Here is a 24049-nt window from a genome sequence, read left to right on the forward strand (position 1 = left end):
GACTAACGATGTAGGGATTATTATTAACCCAGACGACGGCGGCCTCCTCCTCCTCCTCCTCCTCCTCCTCCTGCTGGACAAACTGCACCGAAGAGGACCGAAACTTTTCACTCGGTAGTAGCGGGCGGACGGACTCTGCGCTCGGCTTGGCTCGGCTCGGTTCTCCCCCACCACCATGCCAGCAGCAGCAGCTCCAGGCGGGCTAAATAAATGAGTGACTTTCCTCCGCGTGTGGATTATTTTTTCATTTTCACGTAAGGAAACAAGTCGGATTTTTCTTTTTCGGATATTTTTTTTCTCTTCTTCCTCCCTCCCAACACCTTAGGAATTTCGACGCTGAGAAATCGGAGCGTCCGTGAACGCAGCAGGTAGCAGCAGCAGCAGCAGCAGCAGCAGCTAGCACGTTAGCTAGTTACTAGTTTAGTTTGTTGTGTTTGGTTTTTAGACGTTTTTTAAACATAAAAAGACACACAAAAGGGGACAAAACACTGCTAAACTTCACAGCAACACCTTAAAGTGATGTGTCCGGCTCAGAGTTAACCCCACACGGGAGGTTTTCGGACAGGCTTCCCCCCGGTGTTGTGGGTGTTTTTTAATAGTTTTGAACTGTTGCTGAACTGTTATAGTTAGCCGTTAGCTGCTAGCGGCGGCTAACGTCACATCATCCACTACTGCTCCAACTCTAACAGACAGAGGAAGGGACAATCTAACAACAAGATGCCGCAGCCGCAGCAGCTGAGCGGCGGAGGGGCAGATGGAGACGACCTGGGCGCCAGCGACGAGCTGATCGCCTTTAAGGACGAAGGGGAGCAGGAGGAGAAGAGGAACGACGTGTCGGCGGACAGAGACCTGGACGACGTGAAGTCCTCCCTGGTCAACGAGTCCGAGACCAACAGCGGGTCCGACTCGGAGGTGAGTTCAAGTCCGGAGTGGACCAGGCAAGAGATGGGATGAGATGAGATAAGGGATAAATATAGATGAGATGATAGATAGATAGATAGATAGATAGATAGATAGATAGATAGATAGATAGATAGATAGCCCTAATTAAGGTGGGATACTACAGGTGGATAGGGTCAAAATAATTAAACTGACAGGCATCACCATGAAACTTCCCAAGTTAGGCTAATTACTTAGATTAAAGGGATAGTCCAGAAATGCGAGCTGCTCAGTGAACACAATGGAAGTCAATGGTACTTTCGCCTTTCCCTCAAATACACAACCCGAACTCCAAAATGCTCTGGTGGACAAGTTGTGACCCGCACATTCACCACGCTATGCCATAATAACGTATCCACAAGTCTTCCGAATGTCATCTATGGTCAAAACCGGAAGCCGGTTTTGCATTTCCGGTGGAATTGTACGTTTACGTTTCCATGATTTTCAGTTGTTGTCATAGTTGCGGTAAACGCATGGATCTATTAACGCTGGCTTTTAACACGGATGTCAATTTGTGTGATATCCATTGTCAAAAGCTGGTGTGATGATCCATGCATTTTACAGATTTTCATTGGGGGGAAAAAATCCATGCATTTACCACGACTAACTAAACCATGGAAGTTTGAAGTGAGTTTGATGAGGGACAGGAGACCTGTACCGTTCACCTCCATTGTATTCACTGAGCAGCTCACGTCTCTGCCCCGCCGATCTCAAAACAACATGCACCGATAATTAAAGGTGATGAACCTACTGCTATGACTATAGGGATTATGGTGAGGAGAACTGGCAAAAATGTTGAACTATCCCTTTAAAGGTTTACTGTAAAATCCCACAGATTGCTATTGTCAATGGTACTTTTACGGTTTGTTGCTGATACAAAGGAAATACCTGATAGACATGGGTTATGGGACTACCTTTTGGTGAATTTAGGAGAAATTTACAGACAAAAGAGACAAAATTAAGTAGAAAAAAACACCTTAATGTGGATTTTCTACCATTTCTTAAGGAAGCAAAATAGCACAAAATCTCAAAATTGATTGATCGGTGCACAAAAAAGCAATGTTTTTGCCTGTAGTGGCGTCATTAAGGTCACTGAAGGTGTCACTCATGCCACAACACACAATAATAATACAAAATGCATAAGGCTACAAGGGGAATGCATGAAAATATACATAGTTTATTGGGATGTAATAATTAGTCCATATCGCACAACACTAGTTTATATAAATTACAGTTTGAGTGACTTCTGGTGTCAAAAGTCTGTGGATCCTGGGGGTGTGTGTTGGTGTGTGTTGGTGTGTGTTGATGTGTGTTGGTGTGTGTGTGGCTGCTGCACAATCTCTACAATGCTGGTCAGGGTTTTGTTTACATTTTGTATCTGTGTATCTGTGTGTGTGTGTTGTCCATGCAGGCAGACAGACGGCCGAAGCCCGGTCCAGACCTGGAGAGCCGGGCCCGGCAGAGTCGGCTGTTTGAGGAGGGTAGGTATCAAGTTTATACCCACATGTAACACACACAATTAACAAACACACACACACACACACACACACACCTGGCTGCACAGGTAAGAGTCTGTGGTGCAGAGGGGGAAAAAGTTTGTGCAAAGTTTTTGTTTTTTGTTTTATCTCCTGACTTTAAATCAGAGCAGACACTGAGCTGTGATTTCTTTTCTGAGTGTGTGGGTGTAAAATATTTCTCTGTGTGTGTGTGTGTGTGTGTGTGTGTTGTATTGACCTGCAGCTCAGGAAACACAAAACACACAACACACACACAGACAGACTGACTGAAGGAGGGAGGGAGGAGGAGGGTGAGGAGGGGTGAGGGGGGGGGGGGGGGTCAGATTCCTGTAGAGCTCAGCAGATCCTGGAGGAAGAACCGACCTGGAAAGTGAAAGTGAAAAGAGGAGCAGACCTCAGAATGACCCTCCACCACAACACCTCCCACATACACACACAGTCATTGAACGCACCATTAGAAACAGACCTTTACACGTTCAAATTGTTTAACCGTGTGATTTAAATCTTCCTTTAATTTCCTTCTGACTCAGGGAGTTGGATTCACTTTAAAAAAAAGAAAAGAAAAGGAAACCAGTATCATGTTTTACTTATTTTTTGTTTAAATGAACTGCACTGATCTCCAGAAGCTGGATGACGTGATGCAAAACACAATTTAGTTTTTATTTGACACATAAGAATGAATCTAAAAATTTGCACAAACTTTTCCATCAACCTGCAGGCGAATGTTCTCAGATCTGCTCAGTCTGCAGGACTTTTTATTATTATATTATATTATATTATATTATATCATATTATATTATATCATATCATATCATATCATATCATATCATATCATATCATATCATATTATTGTGATTATTATGAAGCAGATTGCAGACTGAGCTGTACTCGAAGCTGTCATGGTATGGACAATAAATCACAGCCTGAACATAAGAACAAAGCAAAAAAAAAGTTAAATTAAAGTAAATAGAAGACTAAATGAATGTATTACTGGATAATTACTGAGCTTCATCTGTGTCACTTTTAAATCTTCGTGCGACTCAGAAACTCTTTGTCCCACATCTCCATCGGCGCTCGGCTCAATGTTCAGCTCCTCCAATCGATAAAACGATGTTTGACTCAGTCTGAAATGAAGGTTCATTGATATCAACGACAAAAAGTCGCTGTCTTTAAAAGTCTCTGATGTTACCGGGTTGATTTTCCTCCTGAACCTCTGATCGTTGACGCGCTCTGATGATGTCACCCTTGTCTCTTGTCTCCTAGCGATGCGGCGGCAGCAGCAGGACGGCGCTCTGTTCCAGCCCTCGCCGTACGTCGGCTACCCCTTCTTCATGATCCCAGACCTGGGCAACCTGTGCAGCCCCTACCTCGCCAACGGAGCGCTGACGCCCGGCGGCCGCACGGTAACCACACACACACACACACACACACACACACACACACACACACACACACACACACACACACACACACACACACACACACACACACACACACACACACGGTATCCAGCTGTGTTTGCCTCGTCTTGATGTTGTCCGTCCTGGTTGCACCTCCCGCCGAGGAGGTGCAGTGACATGAATGAAGCTGCTCCCAGAAAACTGAGATCTGAGTCTGACCCAGTGCATCATGGGAGATTTTGACCATTTAAAGGCATAGTACAACATTTTGGCAAATTGGCCCATTGCCATAATCCCTATAGTCATAGTGGGTTTGTTACCTTTAATTGTCGGTGTAACGTTGTGTTATTATCTCATAGCGTGGTGAATGTGCAGCTCACAACTTGTCCACCAGAGCGTTGTGGAGTTGTTGGATTGTGTATTTGATGAGTTTGATGAGGGAAACCAAGAAATCCCATAATGAGCCTCCGTAGCGTAGCTCTGAGCAGCTCACGGCTCTGCTCCACCGTTCTAAAGACAGCTTGCACCGACAATTAAAGGTAACGAACCTACTGCTATGACTATAGGGATTATGGTGATGGGCCAATTTGATAAAATGTTGAACTATCCCTTTAAAGACTAAAGAAGGATTAATCAGTCGGTTTAGAAAACGATCACATTAATCTGTGACGACAGGAGTTTGTTGGTTTCAGCTTTTAGTAAAGAAGGAAAAAGTTCCTGCAGAGGAAAACTGTAGTTTACAGAGGGGAAGTGAAGGCAACACTTAAAACCTGCAGTTTCATGATGATGTTGTTGTTGTTCAGGAGAAGCTTGAGTCAATGCAACTTTTATAATCGATAACTATGGGTCTGAACTCGTGATGTGTTCAGGGCCTGAGCAGAGCGTGGGATGTTTGCAGGATGAATCATTCTGCAGCAGAAACAGGAGCTTCTCTCTCAGTTCAAACCTCACACGACCTCTGACCTCTGACGGAGCTTCTTCCCTGTTTTTAACTCCTGAAACAAACTGAACCAAACTCTGCCTGTGCAGGTCGGTGTGTGTGTGTGTCTGTGTGTGTATGTGAGTGTGTTAGTGTGTGTGTGTGACTCACCTCGACAGGTCGGAGCTGCTTCTCTCTGAGGCCTGACTCATCACCGTCTCTAAAAGCTGCTCTTTGTGCACTAGTATTTGATTTTCTCTGAGTGTGTGTCTCTGTGTGTTTGTGTGTGTCTCTCTGTGTGTGTGTCTGTGTGAGTGTGTGTGTGTGTGTGTGTGTGTGTGGTGTGTGTGTGTGTGTGTGATGGGACAGGCCTGGACACAGTGAGGCTGCTGCAGCAGGAATGAGCTCACACACACACACACACACACACACACACACACACACACACACACACAGATTAGCTGCTGCTGCTTGTTGCTCAATCTCCTGACGTCTCCACAGCAGCAGCAGCTTTAAGGAGGCTGATCTGGATTAGACCAGAACCAGAACCAGAACCAGAACCAGAACCAGAACCAGGTCTAGGACCAGTTCTGGTTCTGGTTCTGGTTCTGGTTCTGGTTCTGGTTCTGGTTCTGGTTCTGGTTCTGGTTCTGGGCCTCCAGACTCAGAGCTGTGGATCTAAACCGGTCCTGGTTGCTGGCAGAGAGAGGAATTTAAAGCTCGGTCCAGGACAAACATGAAGCAGAGGAGTGGTGGTGGTGGTGGTGGTGGTGGTGGTGGTGCGTTCAGGTGTCAGCTTGTTGCTCTGGAGTTTACAGCTCTGTGGTAACAACAGGTTTATTAGCTGTTTATTACATGTTTATTGACTCCAGACTCAGAGCTGCAGATCAGTCATCCACACACGCTGCTTACTCTCCTTCTTACTCTTACTCTCTTTCTCCATCTTACTCTTCTTCCTACACTTTTTCGTCTTCGTACTCATCTTCTCCTTCTTACTCCTCTTCCTCTCCTTCTTATTCTTACTCGTTTTCTCCTCCTTAAGGTCTTTGCACACTGAGTCCGTTTTGTTCGCATGCGTTTTTCGTATCCGTCGTCCAACAAAAAACGTAACGCGCAGGCTCCTTGCACACCGAGTCCGTTGCGTTTTATTCGCATGCGTTTTTTATTTTGTGTTCCAAATTTCGGAGAGGGAGACAAAAATCGTCACGCATTGATGCACTTTGTGGTTCTCTCACTTGTTGAGAAATGAAAGAGAAAAATTAAAATATTGTGTCCATCCTGAGAGGAGCCAATAGAGAGAGGATCTGCTGCTTGTTAATGAGCAGCGGAACTATCATCATCACTTCAACTGTTTATTATAGGATGTCAGTGGTCCAGTTTGATAGATATTGATTATTAGCTCACACAGTAAACAGAACACGGTCAATTCCCATGATCCTGAACAGCGGCTGACGCACACACAGACACACACAGACACACACAGCGTTGAACAGCGGCTGTCGCACACACACAGTCACAGACAAGTACCCACTCAGCTGTGATTCCCCCCCCCCTCTCTCTCCCTCTCCAGCCTATAAACTCTGATGTGATTGGTCAAAAGACTTTTCACGGATGCGAAAAACCCATCAAATCGAACCTGTCCAGAAAAGTTTAATGACGGACGAAAGTTTGGGACTCGGTGTGTAAACATGATCGACACAACATGAGGTCCAATTTATTTTTGACGTGTGGCAATATCGGACAAAAAAAAACGGACCCAGTGTGCAAAGGCTTTTACTCTCCTTCTTCTTACACTTTTTCTCCTCCTTACTCTTCTTCCTCTTCTCCTCTGGTTTGTTTTGAAAGTCTTTTCCTCTGTGGATTTGGCCCACACACACACACTCTCACACACACACACACCTGCATTCCTCAGCTTTGTAATCCCCCCCCCCCCTCCTCCTGTGTTTGTGGGTCATTGTTGTCATTAGCAGAGTCTGAATGGTCCTAATGCACGGCTCCATGGGAGGGAGGGGGGGGGGGTCGTTACATCTCATTATACCTAACAAACTGCCTGTGGCTTCTCTCTACACACACACACACACACACACACACACACACACACACACTCTCTCCTCCGTGTGACTCAGCCTGTTGCCTTGAGACAACACACTCCTCCTCCGGCTCCTCCCTCACATTTCTCTTTACACACTGGAGACCTTGTGTCCCGCTCACTGGTAGAGGTGTGTTTATAAGAGAGAGAGAGGAGGGGGGGTGTGTGTGTGAGTGAGTGAGGGGGGGGGGGGGGTGATGAGCCTCCTGGCAGTCTGAAGCAGCTCAAGGTAAACACACACACACAACACACTGACGCTGACTGGACGCTACCTGAACCATAACACACACAGGCTGTTTACTGGAGGAGGCAGGAAGCTCCGACTACCTGTCTACACACACACACACACACACACACACACACACACACACACACGCTGCCTTTCACATCATGCTCCAGATCATTTGTTTGAGCTTCTATCAACTCGACCGGGACAGTTGAACACAACCACATTCAAATAACACAATGAAACTCAGGTTGTGTCTGAAATCCCTCCCTCATTCTCTCCTCCCTACTCACTATATAGTGAATTCAATATAGTGACTATATAGTGACTCACTGGTCAAATGAAAAAACACTTTCGGACATTACTCCGCCGCACTGTTAATGACGTATTACATCGCGTAATTAAAACGTTCCGACTGCGATTGTAACGGCCGGTGCAGGTACCATGGATACAACCATGGTAACGGCCGGTGTAGAGGAGTAAAGCAATATATTAAGCGGTAATATATATATATTTAAGCATCAAAGATGTTCAATCAAACCCACATAGTTTGAAACAACATTCAAAACACACACAGCCAGTGTCACAACTAAGCATAACGTCCGCTAGCTTAATGCTAACGTATAATGTAAAACACCATAGACGGGCTAACAGAAATTAGCCTCGCTATCCAGAGTCTGTGGTCAGTTTATAACGCTTGTTAGGAAATTTGCTCTGACGTTTGTTTTGGGAGTCTGTGGAAGCCGCAACCGGACAACTCTGGCAGCTGGACACATTTATTGAGGCTGCTGCACTACTTCATTTATTTGGTAGCTACACCGGTCGCTACTTGCATTTATTTGGTAGTTACACCAGTCGCTACTTGCATTTATTTGGTAGCTACACTGGTCACTACTGCATTTATTTGGTAGCTACACCGGTCACTACTGCATTTATTTGGTAGCTACACCGGTCACTACTTCATTTATTTGGTAGCTACACAGGTCACTACTTGCATTTATTTGGTAGCTACACCGGTCACTACTTGCATTTATTTGGTAGCTACACCGGTCACTACTTGCATTTATTTGGTAGCTACACCGGTCACTACTGCATTTATTTGGTAGCTACACCGGTCACTACTTGCATTTATTTGGTAGCTACACCGGTCACTATTGCATTTATTTGGTAGCTACACTTTATTCCTGACACCACCGGCACCATTGTGAGGTTCTGATCTGTGCTGTGCAAGGCAATCTCCTCCTTCTCAACTGTTGTTATTGTTGAGTTGTTATTATCATCAGTATTATACTGATAAGTATATTGTACTATACAGTATTGTGCAAAAGTATTAGGCAGCAGTGTAAAAGTGCTATGAAGTAAGAATATTTTCATAAATCTGAATGAAGGCTGGTCACACCAATAACCATTTAGTTTAGATTTCTCTTCTGTTCATTCACTCCCTTTTGTTAATTGATGAAAATAAATTATTAACACTTCCATTTTTTTTAAAGCATTCCTAGTTTACAGCATTTTTTCACACCTGCCTAAAACTGCCTACAATTTTTGCACAGTACTGTGTATATATCTATAGCCTAGAAATCTAGCTGCCCCCTAGCGGCAGCAAATCTCTTTGCTCCGTAGGTCTAGAAACGAGCCACAGGAACTTTTTGAGTCTCGAACACCGTTTGTGTTCACCAATCACAGCGCTCTGTCTGTTTAGAGAGTCGTTGGGCGGGTTAACGCCATGACGACATACTTTACGATGGTGAAAAACATGACAAGAAGATGGCTTTGGCAAAGGGATCGTTTGAATCGGCGTTGGCATCAACTTTGAAAGAATCAAACTTGTCATTTTCTTTCAAAGTTGAGCAAGAAACTGAACTGAAGTCGTTCATTTAGAAGAAGGATGTATTTGATGTTTTACAGAAGGGATATGGGAAAAGTTTAATCTACCGACGTCATCCTGCTCTTTGCTCTGATTGGTCGTAGCGCTACCCTACTGGTGCAGAGGCAGTTTGAAAGACAGCCTTCATCCCGCCCCCTGGATTGAGCCGAGGTCTACCGGTCGTTGCCAGACTAGACATGTTAATGATATAGTCTGGCTTGTCAGGCTATATATATGTATGTATAGCCTATATGAAATGATAATTGGTCATAAGGAATAAAATATAGTATATAAAAATAAATAATCATAAGGAAATAGAGAGTGAGGGTAGGAGTTAATAAGTTTTGACCTCTTCCTACTCCTTTTCAAACATATTTAACTTTATTTTATTTATTATTATTAGTTAATTAGTAGTAAAATAAGTCGTTTTTATCTATTTTTATTTTTCTTTGATTATGGATAGTTAGTTAGTTAGTTGGTTTTGTTTTGATTCTCTGTTCACTGCTCAGACATGTTAGAAATAAAGATTTCAATCAATCAGTCAATCTAAACTCAAACAACACAACACAACCTGAACACACACACACACACACACACACACACACACACACACACACTGAGCGGTGACGACACACACTGTGTGGTGCGTTCAGGGTCAGTGGGTGAAGAATCTCTCAGGTTGAACTCATGTCGTCGTTCATGGAGGAAAAACTTCACCACAGGAGGAAGAAAAAAATAAAAGATGGTGGTTGACTGTTTAAACTGGTCACACACACACACACACTCACACACACACACACACACACACACACACACACACACACACACACACACACACACACACACACACACACACACACACACACACACACACACACACACACAGCTTCATAGCAGTGTCACACCTGAGCAGCAGTGAATGGCAGCTGGAGATGAACTGATCAGACTGACTGGAGAGTCTCTGACCGGCCGTGTGTGTGTGTGTGTGTGTCTGTGTGTAACATTGTGTGTATATATGTGTGTGTGTAACATTGTGTGTATATATGTGTGTAACAGTGTGTGTGTGTGTCTGTGCTTGTTTAGGTAAAGTGGGTTCCTCTGGACAATCCCAGAATTCCTCTGTTTACTCCACATTGTCTCCAACGTCTTAAAATACCAGCCTCCTACACACACACACACACACACACTTACAGACACACACCTATATATACACACACACACACACACACACACACACACACACACACACACACACACACACACACACACACACACACACAGACACACACACACTAACACTGTGGTTTTACAACACAACACACACTGCACAGTTGTTTTCACCTCAGTCCACATGTTTGTGTGTGTGAGCAGGAAATCTACAATAACTGTAAATGGGTTTGTTTAAGTGTTGCAGCTGCACTCGGTGTGTGTGTGTGTGTGTGTGTGTGTGTGTGTGTGTGTGTGTGTGTGTGTGTGTGTGTGTGTGTGTCTGCAAGTGTGTGTGTGTGTGTCTAAGTGTGTAAGTGTGTGTCTGTAAGTGTGTGTGTGTGTGTTGTGTAGTTGTTTCCTGCAGTTCCAGCTGTAACTGGAGCTCTGAAACACACAACAACTTCACATTAACCCTTTGTCACTCTGTCTCATGATTAAAGGACAATTCCGGGCAAATTCAACTTGGGGCTGCATGTATTTTCCTACCATTTTAGGTCTAACAGAAGGAATCTGAAGATTTTTTTAGTTTAATTGCTCCTGTTTTGCGGTAGTTGTGTCTGTCCCCGCATCGCCACGGCAGCGATGAATGGGAGCGGATTGAAGTTCTGCTGCTTAGGCTGTTTCCATCCCTCAAAGCCACAGACAGCGTCAGACGGCGACTCAAACATGCACCGAGAAGTTTATTCACTTCAAGCAAGTCAAGAGTTGATATTCCTGTGTTTATGACACAAACGGGAGCTTCCGACTGCACCTGAACACACCAAGCGTCAACTTGGGTCTCGACTCCGCCAGACTTTGAATTAATCTAGTTTTACAAACATGTCGGCTTCATTGAAGTAAATAAACTTCTCGGACAGACACAACTACCGCAAAACAGTAGCAATTAAACTGAAAATCTTCAGATTCCTTCTTTTAGACCTAAAATGTTACACTGACGGAGTAGTAGGGCCACATTGAGGAAAAAATATGTATCAGACTTAGAGAATAAAGTCATCATTTTATGAGAAAAAAGTCACAATTGTACGAAAATACAGCCCCGAGTTGAAATTGCCCGGAATTGTCCTTTAACCCTCTGTCTCTGTGATCGTCCTGTCCGTCACACTCTTCCATTACTACGACGACGGCGATGAGGAGGAAACTGTGGTTTCCACGGGAACAAAGAAGGGATGTCTTTGTCTTTGTCTGGGAGCCGGGGATTCATTCATGAGCTTTAAATTGTTTCTAATCAACAGTAAAACACCCGATCGATCGGCTGCAGCAGCTTAGATCCAGTCTGTCCTAATGTGTGTGTGTGTGTCTGTGTGTGTGCGTTTCACATCTGTTACCCTTTGTCTCAAGTGTGTGTGTGTGTGTGTGTGTGTGTGTGTGGGTGTGTGTAGTATTTCATAAACAGCAGTCAGCCTAATAACTTCTGCCTCTAGTCACACGGTGATTTTATGCTTCCCCCTGTAATAGAGTGATTGTGCTGTGTGTGTGTCTGTGTGTGTGTGTGTCTGTGTCTGTGTGTGAGTGTGTGTGTGTGTGTGTGTGTGTGTCTAAGTGTGTGTGTGTGTGCGCACATTGATTTTCCTGGTATTTCCAACAGCTGGATCCAGTTAGCGCTCTCAGCCGGAGCTTCCTCGGGCCTCTGGACGGGGGACGGGACCGAGCTGCAACTCTGTGTTTGTGTTTCTAGAGAACAGGATTCCTGGTGTGTGTGTCTGTGTGTCTGTGTGTCTGTCTGTGTGTGTGTGTGTGTGTGTGTGTGTGTGTGTGTCTCTGAGTGTGTGTGTGTGTTCTTGTATGTTGGACAGTGCTCTGCTTGTGTGTACAGCCACGGTCCTCAAATGTCACGGGGTTTTCTGCAGCGGTGAAGAGGGGGAGGGAGGAGGAGGGGGCGTGGTGGGTGTGTGTGTATGTGTGTGCGTGTGTGTGTGTGTGTGTGTGTGTGTGTGGGTGTGTGTGTCAGCGTGCACGTGTCCGAGGCCCAGTGAGTGAGATGAGCTGTGGATAAGAGGGAGAAATGTAATTAGTTTCACATTCAACATGGCGGCTGTTTGGTTCCTCGTTCGTCGTTTCCCTCTTTAACAACGACTGAGTTCACGATGCGTTCACTGACCTCCTCTGTTTCCACATGTTGCTTGAATTTAGAAATAATAATAATAATAGTTCTCCCTCATCTCCATCTTCACCACAAGTTTTTACTAATTGTTTATTCAGATTGATCACTTTTTAAAGGGATAGTTCAACATTTTGGTAAATTGGCCCATTGTCATAATCCCTATTGTCATAGCAGTAGGTTCGTTACCTTTAATTGTCGGTGCAAGCTGTTTTTAGAACGGCGGAGCAGAGCCGTGAGCTGCTCAGAGCTACGCTACGGAGGCTCATTATGGGATTTCTTGGTTTCCCTCATCAAACTCATCAAATACACAATCCAACAACTCCACAACGCTCTGGTGGACAAGTTGTGACCTGCACATTCACCACGCTATGAGATAATAACACAACGTTACCAGACAGAGTTGTTTTAGAGGGAAATGCAGAGACTGATGATGAAAAACAATGGGCCAATTTGCCAAAATGTTGAACTATCCCTTTAAGATTGTTAATGACTCTTCAGTTTCTTCTGATGTGATGCATTCAGGTGCTGTGGAAAAAACACACTCCTGTCCATATGAGGCTGCCATTTTGCTTGAACCAGTTTTCAGCTCCAGAAACACTGCTAGGCCTGTTTTATTTTGAAAATCCATTCGGGCTGTGTCTTATTTTGACATTTTTTTTAGGGAATTCAGCATCATTTTGAAAACTTTGGGGGTTGAATGTTATTTTGGAAGCTCTGGGGTTTGTGTTTTTATTATGAAAATTGCATTGGCATTTGGTTTTATTTTGAAACCCTAGAGGGCTGTGTTTTATTTTGAAAACTCTGGGGTTTAGTTTTCATTTAGAAAATTCCAGGCTTTCGTTTTATTTTGAAGCCTCCGGGGGTTGTGTGTCTTTTTTTTTTTGTGTTTTATGTTTTTTTAAATGCCAGGGGACAGAGATTATGAGTCGATGACGTCGGCGCCCACGGTGGCTCCTGATTGGCTCATCGGCCTCCACCACTCCCTCATGAATAAGTGGAGTTGACCTTCTGCAGATCTACTTCCTGTTTACCTGGACGGGACACCTTGATGATGCGTACTTGTGGGCGGAGCTTCCTGTGGCTCGGAGATGCTGCATTCAGGGTTCCTCAGAAAAATCGGTCTTCTCCCCCGTCGCTCTTCAGGACCAACTGATGACATCACTATGACATCATCATTTCTCTATAATTGACTATTGTTGGAGAAGGGGGAGAAGGGGGAGGAGCTTGTTGTCGTGTCTGTTAACGTCACTCACGGCCCAATGAGCAGCAAAGACCGCGTTTTATTGTCTTGTGCTGTGTGTGTGTGTGTGTGTGTGTGTGTGTGTGTGTGTGTGTGTGTGTGTGTGAAGGGGGGGTTGGGTTGGGGGTCTCTGTTCTCACAGTCTGGACTCTGGAGGTTTTCGGGGGGTGGGGGCAGGGCGGACGGAGGCAAAACTTTCTGGACTCTTTGTCTTTGGCCAAGTCGAGAGCTTCAACACACACACACACAGACACACACACAGACACACACAACCCCCCACACACACACACACACACATTCACACACACTCTGCTGGTGATTTTTCCATCTGACCTTCAGCTCGGTGTCTTTTTAAAAATATATTTTATTCATAACTTAGTTCTCTTTCTGTCGAAGTGTGTAGGTGTGTGAATCTCTGTGTGTGTAGATGTGTGAGTGTGTATGTATGTAGGTGTGTGTGTGTGTAGATGTGTGTGTGTGTGTGTGTGGAATGTAAACATGTGGGAGATGAGCAGCGTTATCTCACCTGGTATCAGATCAGCATCAGCAGCGACCGCAACATCCTGCTCACTCGGATGTTTCCAGGTCCTCACAGTTTGTTGATGACGAGTGTGAGTGTGTGTGTGTGTTTGTGTGGTTTTCAGTGTGTGTGTGTGTGTGTGTGTGTGTGTGTGTGTGGGTGTGTGATTATTTCCTATAATAGATGTCGAATACACAAAATAACCCAGCAGCAGCTGATGCTTCAGGGGTTTTATTTTATACACTAAACTGAACTGAACATGTGACTGACAGGTGATGAGTTCAGGTGCAGTCAGGAAGAATCAGTTTTGCTCGTTATCACCAACATCTCGTTAACGCAGGCCGGAGAGTTCATGTTCTTGTTGTTGTTCAACTCATCGACCGATTCCAACGAATCAGATTAAAACCAGTGAGTCGGTTCCCAACCTTTTTTGCCTCGCGACCCCATTTTGACCTCACAAGTTGTCTCACAGTTGTTTATGATTGTGTGTGGTGTTTTAATCATGATTTTAAAAAGAATAATAATTAGTTAAAAGAATATTTTTTTCAGTAATTTTTTAGTTAAACATTTTTTAGTAATTACAAGCCATTTCAGGCGACCCCATTTGAATTCCAGGCGACCCCACGTGGGGTCCCGACCCCAAGGTTGAAAACCACTGGTCTAAACCCTGGTTTTAGTTATAAAACCTGATGATTATGATGATGATGAAGAGTTCTGGTTCTGCAGCTTCATCAAGTACAATTCCTCCTACTCCGTTTTCATTCATCCTCATCCTCTCTCTCTCTCTCTCTCTCTCTCTCTCTCTCTATCTCTCTCTCTCTCTCTCTCTCTCTCTCTCTCTCAATTCAATTTAAATTATCTTTATTGTCATGAACGTTACCAGAACTATGTAGCCAAAGTGTCAAGAATCAATGAAACAAAACAAACACAACTCACAGAACCAAATATATTCAAATAAAAGCAGCGGGCTGCTGCAGCAGTGCACGTTAAAGGGACACCACCGAAAATAAAATAAATAGGCTACACGTAGTTTTGAAATTGTTTTTGCACATTTTCATTCATAAAATGACCAAAAATGAAAACTATAAGCGGATTTATTGATTACTATAAACAAATTACTTAACCAGCATTTGTATAGAAATTATTCTGTCCCAGGCCTTTTGATCCATAAGCGGTTGATTACTAAGCGGTTTCCACTGTAGATCTCTATGCCTCTTCATCCATAAGTTTATTAACAGGAAACAAGATCTGCCTATTACTATTCATAAGGTTTTGTCGCCAGGACTTCGTTCCCTCCTTGCGCAGTGTTATACGCATTTTTTTTGTGCTAAACAAATAAACCTAATATATGTATAATCATATTAAATGATGATGATAATAATAAATTCATAAATCTCTCTCTCCCTCCAGTATCTACCGTTCCAGTGGCCTCTGCTCGACGTCCCTGGAAGATCGACGATGAGAGACTCTGCTACTCCTACACACCTGGTAACACACACACACACACACCTGGTAACACACACACACACACACACACACACACGGTGAAACACACACACACACACACGCTGCCGTTCCACAGAAAACCACCACAAGTTCCTAGAAAGTTCCTCTGGTTCCACAGAAGCAGAAGCAGAAACATCATCATGTGACGCTCGGTCTTGACCGGTCAATCAATCACTCACTCACTCACTCACTCACTCACTCACTCACTCACTCACTCACTCACTCACTCAGTCTGAGGCTTTTTGTCCCTGCTGAGCCTCCGTCCAGTCCGACTCAGAGACAGGAAGTGAACTGTGAAGGTCTGACGGTCTCAGGTTGAGTCTGACTGACACCTGGTGGACAGAGGAGGAACTGCAGCTGCACTCACCACCTGTCCTCTGTGTGTGTGTGTGTGTGTGTGTGTGTGTGTCCAGTCCAACAGCGTGCACCCCCACATGACCCACCTGCACCCGCTGCTGTCCTACAGCCCCGAGGCCTTTTCCCCCCAGAGAGCCTCGCCCGGCTTCTCTCCTGACGCAGGTAAAGACTACACACTCAGCCTGTCATCGTATGGAGTTACATCTGTGTCTTTATTATTCAATCAAAAGAAAAGTTGATTTAAACAAAAGAGATATTTTCTTTTTTGTAATTCAAGTTTTTATTTCTTTTATCTCTGGTGTATGACAGTAGTACATCTGACATTTTCAGACATCTTATGCACGTTACATGTGGCGTCAGTGGCATAGCAAAACAAAAATAAAATAAGAATACCACATAAATTATGTAAATGATATAAATGATGCAATGGTGTATAGGGGACATATTGATGCATTCACATAGCTGGAGAACATATACTGTACATACAACAGGTGGATACATACATGTTGGATACACTCAGAAAACGGTGTTCAAGCTGTATGATCATCAGTCATAGTGATGTGAGTCCAAAACAAGTCCCAGACTGGTGCCTTGACCTTATTCCTGTTATTCATCTTGTCGAGCATAACTTCATATGAAGCTGTTTTAACCATAATGTTTATCCACTCTTTAGTTCAGGGGATTTAGGTGTCTTTCAGAGAATAAGTATTGCCCTGGCAGCCGTCGTAGTCCCCGCCATGATAACAGAGAACTCTCCACTTGATATGTTTTGCACAAGAGATATTTTCAATCAAAACAAACTTGACTTCAATCAAAAAAACCTTTTCAATCAATGAATTGAATGCAAAAAATATCTGAGACCCATAAAATTGCATTTGAACCTTTTTTTCTTTGATTGAAAAGTTTTTTTTGATTGCAGTGAGTTCTTTAATCAACTTTTTTTGATTGAATAATAAAGACACAATTATCCTACACATAATATATCTTAAATACAAAAAGATGACTTTAATCCCAAAAAATATTTTCAATCAAATAATAACTCACCTCAATCAAAAAAAAAAAAGTGCTCAAATGCAATTTTTGACTTTGATTGAAATGTTTTGCTTTTGATTGAAGTGAAGTTTGTTTTGATTGAATTTTTTGTTGTTGTCTAAATCAACTTTTCTTTTGATTGAATAATAAAGACACAAATGTACCTCCATATCATCGTCCAATCAGATCCCTTCTATAAACACACACACACACACACACACACACACACACACACACACACAGTGAACATGTGACTGACTGCTGTGCTGCTGCTGTGTTGAAGCAGGGATGTCCCGGTCGCCTCACGCTGCCTGTTACCCCGTCTCACCTGGAGGGATGGCTCAGATCCCACACCACCTCGGATGGCTGTGAGTACCACACACACACACACACACACACACACACACACACACACACACACACACACCAGTATGTGACGCGTATTCACATGAGGAAAAGTCCCAATTTGGTGCTGTTCATATTTACGTTGCATTTTTTTTTTTTTTACAAGCAGACCGACTCTGTAAATAAAAGCACATGTGTCTCACAGTCGCTCAGTCATTGGATGAAACTTATCAATGGGATCTTGCATTAAAAAGGAGCACAATAGTAACACAATGGAGGTCATGGATGCATTTCTCGCTTTGAATACGGTATTTCCGGTCACATGTGTGCATTTACGTCACTTGCACAAAAAGAGACGGCTACAGGTAGGGCTGAACGATTTAGCATTTTCTAATCGAAATTGCAATTTTATAGTAAATGCGCTATATCGTGCTAATTGTACAGTGTTGAAATCACCGCATTAGAGCAATGGCATTTAATGTTTTAATGGTATGATGTAATTTTTTGTTATGTTTGTAAATGTTACTGTACATTATGAATATTGCACTGAAGCTTGATTTGTAGAAAATCGTGAATCAAATCGAAATCGTAATATCTGCCAGAAAAATCGCAATTAGATCTTTTCCTAAAATGGTTCAGCCCTAGCTACGGGTGCGTCCTCTCCTCTCTGGCTCATTTTGACTGGCACGGCACTAATGAGTGATGATTTTCTGCATTTTCTGAAAACAACTGAAGTCTGTTAGATCAGAAAAGGTTCACTTGATTGGTGGTTTGTGTCCGCACCACGGGAAAAGTCCATTTCCAGTGACCTAATCCAGTCTGGTGTGTGTGTGTCCTCCTGTGTTCAGGCCCGGTCAGACCATGTACCCCCTGGCTGGAGGCTTCTCACCTGCTGCTCTGTCCAGGTGAGTCACAGCCGCCATCTTGTCTTTGTCTCGTCCCGACCTTGTCGTCTCGTCCTTGTGGACACAATATCTCACAGACAATTTGACTGTATGAAGAACTGATTAGACTTCTGGGGTCAAAGGTCAAAGTGATCTCGTAGTTGAGTTAATTTTGTAACTGTAAATCACTGGAGAGAAAAGTTTGTTTTATTCTTTGTGTCTTTTATTTTGAAGGCTTAGTGCAAAGGTTTTATTGTGACGAGTTCATAGTCTGTGGTGTTGAACATGTGTGTGTGTGTGTGTGTGTGTGTCAGTCTGGTGTCCAGTGGCTTCTCCCCCCGTCTGGTGCCGACCCCCCAGTCCTCCATCCCCCACCCGGCCATCGTTACCACGGTGAAGCAGGAGCCGGGGACCAGCAGCAACAACAACCAGCCGGGGTCAGGACCTACTCTATACTACACAATACTACACAATACTATACAATACAACAACAACCAGCCGGGGTCAGGACCTGCACTATACTATAATACTACACTATACTACACACTATACTACATGATACTATACACTATACAGTGATAATAAATACGACCTCCAGTGTGATGTTGCTACGAGATCATTTTATTAGTTAACAGTAATAAACTACAAGAGATTATGATTTGTTTGTTTATTTAATCATTTCTTTGGCTCCGCCAACAGAAATAGTTCCGCAACTGGAAGGGAGACAAGGCTGTTGCCAGGCAACACATAAACATTTCATACTAGCTTGCTACTAGCTACAAGCTTCTCCACCGAGCTGCTTCCAGTGCTGGTTCTGGTTCTAGTTCTGAGCCCGTGTCTGATTAGCACCGGAGCAACAGGACCAGCGTGAAGACACAGAGACGTTATCGATACCGTATTACATTTGTTTATCATCTATGTAATCAATATAAACACAGTTGAAGCTAAGTAGCTGAGCTACGTGGCTAACAACAGCTAACGCTAATATCAAAACACATCACCGTCAAAACGTAGTTGCCCCCGCGGCGATTTTTTTTTCCCCAGCCGGGTTTAGTAGAGATGTATCGCCAATTAGACGGACCAGGTCAGGTCCAGGTTTTAATGTTCAGGTCCGTTTATAACTGTAGCAGCAGCAGAGAGATGGGGCAGCTCCTGTATGGGGAGCGTAGCTCTGACTTAGCTCCTGTCCAGCTGAACAGCGGAGTGATAACGTCTGTAAAAAGTCCCAGTGCTGTTATACTGTATATCAGCACTCAGGGAACGTCTCTTGTCCAATCAAATTGCTCGGTCGGAACCGGTCGGAACTAACCTAACCTAATCTATAATATACTACACCTTACTGTACGGTACTGTACTGTACTACACTATACTATACAAAACTATGCTACAAACTATACTACACTACTCTATACAAACTATACTATACACTACACTACGCCGTACCATATTACACTACATTGCACTATACTACACTACACCTGACTAGCCTACACATTACGCTACACTACATTACACTATACTGTACTACACTACACAGCGGGTCACATGACCTCTAACTCTAACTGTGTGTGTGCATGTGTGTGTGTGTGTGTGTGTGTGTGTGTGTGTGTGTGTGTGTGACAGGAAGTCGATGATGTTGGACTCTCAGCAGGAGAAGGAGGAGGAGAAGAGGCCGCACATCAAGAAGCCGCTCAACGCCTTCATGCTGTACATGAGGGAGGAGAGACCCAAGGTGGTGTCGCAGTGTAAAGTCAAGGAGAGCGCCACCATCAACCAGATCCTGGGACAGAGGGTCAGACTCACACCACACACTACTAATATTATTATTACACACACTTCTACTATTATTATTATTATTATTATGACAACATCAGATAAAAACTCTTAGCAGTGTTTTATTCATGTTTCCATGAGGTTTAAAATCACATTTATCTTCACAAACACAAACCACAGTGTCACTGAAATAATAAATATCAGAAACATGAGAGAGAGGGAAGTTGTAATGTTTGTAGAATTAAGTTTAAAAATAGTTTAAAGGAAAAAAAAAACACAAAATGTAGAGAAAAGTTGTGAAAAAGTAAAACTTTTGTAGAATAAAATGAGAAATGAATCGTATTTTAGAAATAAAGTCGTTTTCTTAATATTTATTTCAATATTTCATTGTTTCACTTTAGTCAGAATATTGTACAATATGTATTTGTGTGTGTTATCAATGTGTGTATCTAACAGTGTTTGCATGTTATCAGTTTGTGTGTGTGTTTTTTTTTTTTTTTATCAGTGTGTATGTGTATCTAACAGTGTGTGTGTGTATTGCGTCCACAGTGGCATTCTCTGACCAAAGAGGAACAGGCCAAATATTACGAACTGGCTCGTAAAGAGAGACTCCTGCACTCCAAGCTCTACCCCGGCTGGTCGGCCAGAGACAACTACGTGAGTACACACAATACAATTCAATTCAATTCAGAAAACTTTATTTATCCCAGAGGGGCAATTCAAGAGCAGTTCAGCACAAAGACATACACACACACACACACACACACACACACACACACACACAAAACCACAAGCATAAAATAAATACAACTTTAAAGTGTAGTGCATTAAAGGAATAGTTCACCAAAAAAAAAAAAATTAGTGCCTCACCCTCATGCTGATGAATACCCCGGAGTAGTTTTTTATTCCTCAAAGTGCATCTGGAGACCCGGGAGGCCGGTTCCTAGTCCAACGAAAGAAGAGTAATGGGACCCGACACAAAAACGTCCATAAAACTACACAAAAACCATTTAATATTCCTCCACACTGCTCGTCCACTGCAATCCAAGAGTCCTGAAGGGATATAGTCCAGAGTTTACTGGAAACAACGGCATTTAGGACATTTTTACAGCCTCAACAGTCCTGTGTTGAATCACAGACGAGCAGTGTGGAGGAATATTAAATGGTTTTTCTGTAGTTTTATGGACGTTTTTGTGTCGGTCCCTATTGACTCTCATATAAAGTTTTGGTTGGACTAGGAACCGGCCTCCCGGGTCTCCAGATGCACTTTGAGGAATAAAAAAAAAGTATTCATCAGCATAAGGGTGAGTCAATAATGACTGGATTTCATTTTTGGGTGAACTATTCCTTTAATGCACTACACTTTAAAGTTGTATTTATTTCATGCTTATGGTTTTGTATGCATGTGTGTGGGTCTGCGTGCTCTTGAATTGCCCCTCGGGGATAAATAAATAAAGATTTTCTCCGGAGTATCCATCAGCATGAGGGTGAATTTCATTTTTTGGTAAATTATTCCTTTAATGTCCATTAAGTCCAGTCACACACACACCAACAACATGTGAGACTAAACGTGTGTGTGTTTTGTTCAGGGGAAGAAGAAGAAGAGGAAGAGAGCGAAGAGCGAGACTCAGTTTGAAGGTGAGAGAGTCGATTATTGATTAATTATTGATCAGTTATTAATGACAAGTTGATTAATGACTTCATGAACTCTGTGTGAATAATCATGCTGCTATGAGCACTTTGCACTTTGCCTACCTCATACATGTTGTTGTCTAAATGTTGTCCATTGTCATTCTGTATCTTTTTATGCCTCATCTTTGTATAATAGCTTGTATTCTGTGTATTTTATTACTTATATGTTATGTGTAGGGACTACAGATGGAAACTAGACAAAGTAGCATTTCCTGATGGAAATGCGTGTGAATGCTGAAAGCAGCTGAACGTTATTGCAGAATTAGCAAATAGTGCAAGCAGTGATCACCATACAAATGTTTGACCGTGGCCGTGCTGACGGTTTAGCCAGAACATTTTGAGAATGTTTTTTTGCCTCTCTCCACTCTGGCTGACGATGTCGCCACTCTAGCTCTGCTCGTTAGATGCAACACACACCCATTATAAAGCTGGATTTTGTCAAAAAACTTAATGATTTTAAAACGGCCAAATATCGGAAACTGTTGAAGATATCAATAAGCTGAGTCATAGAGGAACACTTAAAAAGTTTGTCTACAGCTTAGAATTTGAATGAAGTCTCTAGCAGAAAGTATGGTGAAGCTTTAGTGGCTGAAAGAAGTAAGAAGATTTGAAGAGTTTGAAGACTATTCCAATGCATTCTCTATGGGGGAAAAAAAATAGAAATAGAAATAGTTGAATATTGCAAAAAGTATGAATATTTGAAAAGTCATTCCGATAATGTCCAGAAAAAGCTGCACGATTTGATATATGAATTGTTGAAAATTGTTGCACAAAGTATGAAGGACTAGAAGAAGACCGTAAAAAGGCAGAAGAAAATGGCCGAACAGAAGAACAATAGTGTGAATGCTGAAATTAGCTGGGAGCTAAATCTGGTGCAACCATCTTTTCATTTTTTTTAAAGGCCCCATGGCATGAAAAATTTGATTTTGGTTATTTTTTGGTGCTTGGGGAGGTCTCTGGGCCACGTATATACTGCCCCATGCATCAGACTGGTCATAAACGGAGAAACACACACCGCCCATTTGTAGGAACATTCTCTTTAAGACGAGCAGATAGCACTTCCTCCTTTCTGTGATGTCAAACACAAGGTAACTCCGCCCACCGTGACCAGTTTTTTTTTTTTTTTTTATGAATGCAGCTTAGGTTTCAGTTACTTGCCTGTGATTGGCCTGACCGCATGCCATTCAAAAACAGTGAGCCAATCAGAGGAGAGGTTCTCATTCTCTCTTCTGATTGGCCAAATGACCTGTGCCTGCTAGAGCTCCAGAAAGAGGCAACAGAAAGGGGCAGAATAAACCATATTAAGCAGATCACAGGTACTCAAAACCAGTGATACATCTTGTTAGGGACATCAGCAGGTAAATAAACCCAGAGAAAAGTGCACAGCATGGGGCCTTTAAATGATTAATGTAAATGCACATTGTCCCGTATTAAACGAATAAATTAAACTAAACTTTCTGTGTGTTTCAGCTCCTGCAGCGGAGAGTTTCCCCCCCCAGCTGAAGCGGCCCCGCCCCTCCTCCCCCTCCCCCGGCCCCGAGGACACGCCCCCCTCCTCCCACTCCCACTCCCACTCCCACCACCACACCGTGCTCACACCGCCGCCCCCACACGCTGCACACACTCAGCCCCCCCGCCCCCACCACCACCCGTCACAGTCACAGCCGCAGCACGCCACCATGTCTCACCTGACGCACACACACCTGTCCCAGGCGAGCCCCGCCTCCTCGCTGGACTCGCCGGCCACGCCCACCACGGCGCTCGCCTCGCCCGCCGCCCCCGCGCCCACACACACCGAGCACACGCACTTCGGCCACACGTCCCCGTACGGCGGCGGCGAGCAGCTGCAGCCGCTGTCCCTCACCACCAAGCCCCACCGGACGACCACGCCCCTCCTCCCCCCGCTGGGCCGCAGCACCGTTACCATGACAACAGGACCGTCCACGCCCTCCTCATCCTCCTCCTCCTCCGACACGCCCATCTCCTCGCCGCTCGCCGCCTCCTCCTCCTCCTGCAGGAGCTCGCCCCTCCCCCCGCCCTTCCTGGTCCCGCCCCCCACCTCCTCCTCTCACCACCACCACCACCAATCAGCAGCGGCGAGCAACGCTCACAACGCTCACAGTGGTGCCTTGATGCAGTCGCAGCCGCTCTTCCTCAGAAGAACCAATCAGCTGTGAGCGTCTTCCGTTTTTTTTTTTTTTTTTAAAGGGATAGTTCAACATTTTTGGCAAATTGGCCCCATTGCCATAATAAATCCCTATAGTCATAGCAGTAGGTTCGTTACCTTTAATTGTCGGTGCAAGCTGTTTTTAGAACGGCGGAGCAGAGCCGTGAGCTGCTCAGAGCTACACTACGAACGGAGGCTCATGATGGGATTTCTTGGTTTCCATCATCAAACTCATCAAATACACAATCCAACAACTCCACAACGCT

General features: G+C 43.8%; 1 protein-coding gene across 1 annotated transcript; it reads left to right on the plus strand.

The window, feature by feature from the left end:
* Positions 1 to 67: 67 nt before the first annotated feature.
* On the plus strand, positions 68 to 23793 carry LOC310995033 (transcription factor 7-like 2; the record flags this gene model as incomplete). The annotated part of the gene is made up of 12 exons (XM_083983960.1): positions 68 to 912; positions 2351 to 2420; positions 3720 to 3859; positions 15438 to 15515; positions 15947 to 16052; positions 17206 to 17290; positions 18116 to 18172; positions 18466 to 18588; positions 19775 to 19943; positions 20474 to 20581; positions 21514 to 21562; positions 23087 to 23793. The coding sequence occupies exons 1-12, from the start codon at positions 718 to 720 to the stop codon at positions 23791 to 23793; spliced, it is 1887 nt and encodes a 628-aa protein (XP_083840086.1). The 5' UTR covers positions 68 to 717.
* Positions 23794 to 24049: the final 256 nt, after the last annotated feature.

The sequence above is a fragment of the Trachurus trachurus genome, assembly GCF_905171665.1.
Source record: "Trachurus trachurus genome assembly, chromosome: 12".
In the NCBI taxonomy this organism is placed as follows: domain Eukaryota; kingdom Metazoa; phylum Chordata; class Actinopteri; order Carangiformes; family Carangidae; genus Trachurus; species Trachurus trachurus.